The following is a 7,733-nucleotide window of genomic DNA, read 5'->3' on the forward strand; positions in this document are numbered from 1 at the left end:
GATCCGTATCTTGGCTAGGCAACTTGGTCGGTATGTATTTGATACATGCAACTGTGATTGCAGCCATGGCGGATTTATACAATAAATTCTGATGATAATATATATGAGCCTCAAAACCTTTATCCTTGGAGATAAGAAAATCTATCTACCTAGAGGTGCACATTTTCCCAAACTGGTGGCCGTTTTGAAACGAGGACCAATTTCACCAAACCTGTTTCATAATCGGTTTCGGGTCAGGTCAAAACTGGTTCCACTTCACAAATAGGGTTTTTGTTCACCTCTACATTTATGTTTTGTTATTCTTAAGTGAATTGAGACTAGGGGAGATTTTGCTCTTGGCATTTGATCTTCTGATCAACTATGAGTTGGTGATTTTGCTTTATCTTTTTTCTGTTGGTGGTGGGGCTAACTGTTTAAAAGTACGAGGCAATGATGATAAACGTAGCCTGAGCAAAATCGGAGTTTGTGGAACCAATCTGTATCTTGGCTGGGCAATCCAGATGGTAATTGTTGTGTTTGGAGATTCTCTCATGAATACTTTGTAATTGCGATTGCAGCCATGGTGGATTGGGCAAAAACAAGTTCCATTGTTACAGATCTGAGCCTCTTTTTGTATTGCAACATTGAAAAGAGAAACTTTGATTAAAAATCACAAGTGAGTCATGTACAATAAATCAGGGTTTGGGGGAACCGAAAGCTCAGGCAACACAAGTGAGGCAGCAGAGGGAAGGGGTTTTTCATGGGTTGTTGCCCCCCTCAGTAGCCCATGATCTTCCATTTGACCACAAAATTTAATACCCTTTTCTGGATAGGAACATGAACATACAGACTGAAGAACATTTTTTGCACATCAAGCCTTGGACATAAGGCACATAACACTCGGCAATTGATACAAAGGCCGATCAGTGCGTGTACTCCCTTGTCTTTCGGCTATCCACGCCACCACATGATGCATGATTAACCATCCCCCTCTTTTAACGATATTTTCACAAAATTAGTAAAATAACGTTAAAATTAGTGCACTTTCAGTTACCCCCCCTCTTTCAAGCGGGGCGTTAATTAACATGGCTATGACGATGGAAATTATTTCGAATAAAATCGGAATTTATAGATCTGATCCGTATCCTGGCTAGGCAACTCGGTCGGTATGTATATGATACATGCAACTGTGATTGCAGCCATGGCAGATTCAGGCCAAACAAGTTCCATTTCTTCTTATTGTTGCTATCAGTGTTTTAAGTCTTAATTGTTAGTGTTAAATGTTAGCGTTTTGTGTCTTAATCAGTTCCTACTTGCTACAATTGTTAGTGTTTTGCAAGTTGCAAAAAGTTAATTTGTTAATGGTAGGAGGGCATATCGAACTATTAGTGTTAAATTGCTATATATATATATATATATATATATATATATATAAGTTCATGATATTAAAATTACCGATATCCCACGGCGATAACCGATATCCGTTTTTACCGCATTAACTGCATAGTTATGTTGATGCTGCTGCTACTGCTGCTGCTGTTGTTTTATTTGAAAAGGCTATGACGATGAAGTTATTTCGAGCAAGATCGGAATTTACAGATCTGATCCTTATCTTGGCTAGGCAACTCGGTCGGTATGCATATGATACATGCAACTGTGATTGCAGCCATGGCGGATTTTGACAGTAAATTCCGATGATAACATATCTGAGCCTCAAAACCTTTGCAGCCCATTATTTTTATTTTCCCCCCAAATATTCAACACCATATATGATACCCATGCCTTCTGTCTACCGTACATTTTCATTCCTGTGATCTTGTTGCTTCCTTCAAATATTATTTTCCCACAATACAATGGAAACATATTGGTATTCTTTTGGTATTGTTCCTCGTAGAGGCTACATTATGAGGAAAAAACAGCAATGTATAGAGGCGATTATGATGAATTTGTCGTTGTCTGAGTGGATCGAACGAAGGTTGAAACATACCGTATCTTGGCGGGGAAATATCCGGAGGCTTCTATTTGAAGCAAACGTGATGTTTGCAGCCATGGCGGTAAAATGCCATTTTTTACACTGCATAAAAAAGAGTAAAATGCCATTTTCGTCCCTGAGGTTTGGTCAGTTTCGCAACTTTTGTCCAAAGGTTTGTTTTTTCACATCTGGATCCAAAAGGTTTGAAATCTGGCCATTTTCATCCGGCTTGTTAATTACATCCATTTTTCTCCGTTAAGTCAAAGGTATTTTCGTACATAAAGTGAAAAAGACCAAATTGCCCTTTGTTGTTGTTGTTCCATATATAAAGACTATGACGATGGAAATAATTTCAAGCGAAATCGGCATTTACAGATCTGATACATGCAACTGTGATTGCAGCCATGGCGGATTTCGAAAATAAATTCCAATGATAATATATCTGAGCCTCAAAACCTTTATCCTTGGAGATAAAAGAACATCTACCTTGAGGTGCACATTTCGAGTTTTTTTTCCAGACAGGTTCAGATTATAATTGCTTCGTTTTGGGCCAAGAACAGTCAAAACTGGTATTTCGTGAAACTGGTTTACATGTTATATGCCAAAACAACCAATTACAAATAAGTGGCAGGTAAACGGGCAAAAAGCTACGCCGCAAACCCTTTTGAGTAGCAAAACTGATCCTACTAAAGAGGGAGGAGTTCTCAAACCGGTGGTCGATTTGAAACTGGACCGGTTTCACCAAACCTGTTTCATAATCGGTTTCGGGTCGGGTCAAAACTGGTTCCGGTTCACAAACCGGTTTTTTTGTTCGCCTCTACATTTGTAATAGCCGCCTTAAAATATGAGGTGAGGTGTTATTATACTGTGTTATTCTCATGTGTTGGGGATTTTGCTCTATCTTTTCTGTGTTGATGGTGGCGGTGGTGCGAATTGTTTGAAAATACGAGGCAATGATGATGATAAATGTAGGTTGAGCAAAATAGGAGTTTGTGTAACCGATCTATATCTTGGTTGGGCAATCCAGTTGGCAATTGTTGTGTTTGGAGATTCTCTCTGGAGTGAACCAAACGAAGGTTGAGACTTACCGTATCAATCTTGGCGGGGTAAATATCGGAGGTTTCGTGGTAGAAATTGTTTTGTTTACCGTTGAAGCAGCCGTGATGTTTGCAGTCATGGCGGTTCGTTCCTCTTTGTTTTGATTATTATTAACATAGTTGAGCCTCTCTTAATTCTTGTTTTTCATTTTTTAGTTTCCAGTTTACTTCTTAACAATAACAATACATGGTGCATCAATTTTTGTATGGTTAGATTTGAAGTATGAATAAGTTGAAAGTGAATTTGCTCAGAGGAATGAGGCTCCGGCTCTTGCCATTCCATCAACTGTTGTCCATTTAAAAAAGGTTGTGATGATGGAAATTATTTCGAGCAAAATTGGAATTTACAGGTCTGATATTCTGATCCGTATCTTGGCTTGGCAACTCGGTCTGTATGTATTTGATACATGCAACTATGATTGCAGCCATGGCGGATTTCGACAGTAAATTCCAATGTAACATATCTGAGCCTCGGAACCTTTATCCTTGGAGATGAACATCTATGTACCTAGAGGTGCACATTTCGTTTTTTTTAATCCCAAACCGGTCCAGGTTGAAATCGTTTCGGTTTGGGTCAACAATGGTCAAAACTGATATTTGGAGAAACCAGTTTACAAGTGGAAAAGGATCCGTTCGATTTAAAACTAGTTCTGGTTTTTTACCAGTTTCAAGGGAGGGCTTCTCAAACTAATAAGTGGAAAAGGATCGGTTTCGGTTCGGATTAAAAACTGCTTCTGGTTCACAAACCCCTTTTTTTTGTTCGCCTCTGCATTTACCTACAACCGACTTAAATGATGAGATGAGGTGTTATGTTCAAGTGAATTGAGGCTCAGGTGAGATGTAGGAGGTTTCTTAGAGTAACTTCCCTCTTGCCATTTGATCCTCTGACCGCCCTAACCAACTGAGCTACTCTGTCTATCTTTCAAACAAACAAACACTTGATCTTCATCTTGTTTTATGTTTCCGAATCTTAATCTGGCGCCTTTGCTGGTATAATGTTCTTAGGCAGGGATGATGAAATTCTTTTTAAGCAAAATAACGTTAAAATTAGTGCAATGGAAACATATTGGTATTCTTTTGGTATTGTTCCTTGTAGAGGCTACATTATGAGGAAAAAACAGCAATGTATAGAGGCGATTATGATGAATTTGTCGTTGTCTGAGTGGATCGAACGAAGGTTGAAACAGACCTTATCTTGGCGGGGAAATATCCGGAGGCTTCTATTTGAAGCAAACGTGATGTTTGCAGCCATGGCGGTAAAATGCCATTTTTTACACTGCATAAAAAACAGTAAAATGCCATTTTCATCCCTTAGGTTTGGTCTGTTTTGCAACTTTTGTCCAAAGGTTTGTTTTTTCACATCTGGATCAAAAAGGTTTGAAATCTGGCCATTTTCATCCGGCTCGTTAATTCCATCTATTTTTCTCCGTTAAGTAAGAGGTATTTTCGTACATGAAGTGAAAAAGACCAAATTGCCTTTTGTTGTTGTTCCATATATAAAGACTATGACGATGGAAATTATTTCAAGCGAAATCGGAATTTACAGATCTGATCCGTATCTTGGCTAGGCAACTTGGTCGGTATGTATTTGATACATGCAACTGTGATTGCAGCCATGGCGGATTTCGAAAATAAATTCCAATGATAATATATTTGAGCCTCAAAACCTTTATCCTTGGAGATAAAAGAACATCTATCTACCTTGAGGTGCACATTTCGGGTTTTTTTCCCAAAACGATTCAGGTTAAAATCGCTTCGTTTTGGGCCAAGAACAGTCAAAACTGGTATTTGGTGAAACTGGGTTACAAGTAATATGCCAAAACAGCCAGTAGCAGCAGGTAAACGGGCAACAAGCTATGCCGCAAACCCTTTTGAATAGCAAAACCGATCCTACTAAAGAGGGAGGAGTTCTCAAACTGGTGGTTGGTTTGAAACTGGACCAGTTTCACCAAACCTTAAAATATGAGATGAGGTGTTATTATACTGTGTTATTCTCATGTGAACTGAGACTCGCGGGAGATTGAGGAGGTTTCTAAGAGTAACTTCCCTCTTGCCATTTGATCTTTTCATCAACTATGAGTTGGTGATTTTGCTCCATTTTTTTGTGTTGGTGGTGGCGGTGGTGCTAATTGTTTGCAAGTACCGAGGCAATGATGATAAATGTAGGTTGAGCAAAATAGGAGTTTGTGGAAACGATCTGTATCTTGGTTGGGCAATCTCTCTAGAGTTTGCAACTGCAATTGCAGCCATGGTGGATTGGGCAAAAACAAGTTCCATTGCTACAGATCTGAGTCTCATGTTTGTATTGTAACTTTGATTAAAAATCACAGGTGACTCATTTACAATAATACCAAAGCTCCAATTCACAAATCAGGTTTTGGGGGAACCGAAAACTCAGACAACAGAGAAGTGAGGCAGCAGAGGGAAGGGGTTTCTTTTTATGGGGTGTTGCCCTCCTCAGCAGTCGATGATCTTTGATTTCCCCCAAAATTTAACACCCATTTCTGGATAGGAACATGAACATACAGACTGAACAACATCTACTCGTTCTTTTTCTGGTAGTGCCAGCTGTAGCATACTCGTACCCAGAAGCCAGAATCATAATTATGAGGAAAAAACAGCAATGCTTAGAGGTGATGATGAAATTCTTGTTGCCTGAGTGGATCGAACAAAGCTTGAACCAGACCGTATCTTGGCGGGGTAACTTCCGGAGGCTTCTACTATTGAAGCAGCCGTGATGTTTGCAGCCATGGCGGCTTGCTCTTCTTTGTTCTCATTAGTAACAGAGTCTTTTAATTCTTGTTTTTTTTTATTTTTCATATTTCGTTTTGATTTAGATTTGGTGATTTGACTTTTGATAATAATGTTTTACAATTTAGTAATTAACAATATATAGTTTAGAGTTTAAGAATGAAAAAGTTTAAATTGATGGCAAATAAAAAAAACAAAGTAACAGAAACCCAAGAAGGGTGTGGGGCTTCTCAAGAAATAGATAGGGTGTTGGGTAACTTTTCTGTTGTTGATGCTTTCCCTGGTGCGTACGTCTTATTCAAACCGTATGGGGTTTCGGACCATTGTCCATGTATCCTTAATATCCCGGTTGCTGAAAAAGCTAAGCCGAGACCGTTTAAGTTTGCTAATCTATTGATTCATAAACCTGAATTCCTTGATATTGTGAAATCAAAGTGGGATACTCATCTTAATGGCGTCCATCAATTTTGCGTTGCTAAGAAGCTTCGGCTTCTAAACTCCCCTTTGGAATTCTTCTGTATAAACAGGGTAATCTTCACAAAAAGGTTGATGAACTTTGGGTCAAATTGGAAGGTATTCAACGTGACATAGACAGTGATCCTATGAACGAGGTCCTCCGTGTTGCTGAATCTACTATTCAACGTGACTTTCAAGAGGCTTGCTTGGATGAGGAACGGTTCCTAAAGCAGAAATCTAAGGTGGATTGGCTGGTGGCAGGTGACTCTAACACTAAGTTTTTTCATATGTCTTTGAAGTGTAGGAATCACATTAGTCGAATTGATGCGATTATCGACTCTAATGGGGTTAGCTATGAGGGTAATAATGTCTCTACTGCTTTTGTCAAACATTATGAGAACTTTTTAGGTTGCAAAGGGGACGTGTCCCTCCAACCAGCGCCGGATCTCTTCACTAAAACCCTGAGTACGGAAGTTGCAGCTAATATGGTTCGTCAGGTTACTTTATAAGAGATTAAAGCGGCCAATGATATTGGCAATGATAAAGCGCCTAGGCCTGATGGGTATACTGCATCATTTTTTAAAAGTGCTTGGCCTATTATTGGTATGGATGTTTCCAATGCAGTTCTTGATTTCTTTAACACAGGGAAGTTACTTCAGGAGCTGAACCATACACTCATTGTTCTTGTCCCTAAAGTCCCCACTCCTTCGTTTATTACGGATTACAGGCCGATTTCATGTTGTAATGTTCTGTTCAAATGTATTAGTAAGATCGTTACTGACCGTATGAAAGGAGCACTGGATAGTATTGTGAGTATAAACCAATCGGCTTTTGTGCCAGGTAGGAAGATTTCGGATAACATCCTCCTTACGCAGGAACTAATGCATAATTACCATAGGAGTTTCGGGCCACCTAGATGTGCGTTCAAGGTTGACATTCAGAAAGCGTATGACACAGTTGAATGGAGTTTTCTGAAAAATGTGTTGGTTGGTTTTGGGTTTGCGGAATGGATGGTGGATTGGATTATGTTATGTGTCTCGTCTACGTCTTATTCGGTTTGTGTTAATGGAAATACTCACGGGTATTTTAAAGAAGAAAGGGGTTTAAGAAAAGGTGATCCGATGTCCCCGTATTTATTTACTCTGGTCATGGAGATTTTGACTTACGATTGGTTCCTATTCTCTAGGGGTGACGTTGCTTCAGCTAGATGCATTTATGGATTCCCTCTCAAAATTTTCTAAGATGTCAGGTTTGGTTCCAAGTATCCAGAAGAGTACGAGGTTCTTTTGTAATGTGCCTAATCAGGTTAAAGGTGCTATCTTGAGTATTATGCCTTTTGTTGAAGGAGTGCTTCCTGTGAGATATCTGGGTGTGCCCCTTATTACGTCGAGACTCCTTTATAAGGATTGTAGTATTCTTATTGAAAGACTGGAGAAACGCATTACAAACTGGAAAAATAAGCTTCTCTCATTTGCTGC

General features: G+C 39.3%; 1 protein-coding gene across 1 annotated transcript; it reads left to right on the top strand.

Moving 5' to 3' along the window:
- The first annotated feature begins 6,860 nt into the window (after positions 1–6,860).
- Positions 6,861–7,496, top strand: LOC110916428 (transposon TX1 uncharacterized 149 kDa protein). The gene has a single exon (XM_035979930.1). It carries the CDS (start codon positions 6,861–6,863, stop codon positions 7,494–7,496), a length of 636 nt encoding a protein of 211 aa, XP_035835823.1.
- The last annotated feature ends 237 nt before the right edge of the window (positions 7,497–7,733 follow it).

Source organism: Helianthus annuus, chromosome 11 (assembly GCF_002127325.2).
Source record: "Helianthus annuus cultivar XRQ/B chromosome 11, HanXRQr2.0-SUNRISE, whole genome shotgun sequence".
NCBI lineage: Eukaryota > Viridiplantae > Streptophyta > Magnoliopsida > Asterales > Asteraceae > Helianthus > Helianthus annuus.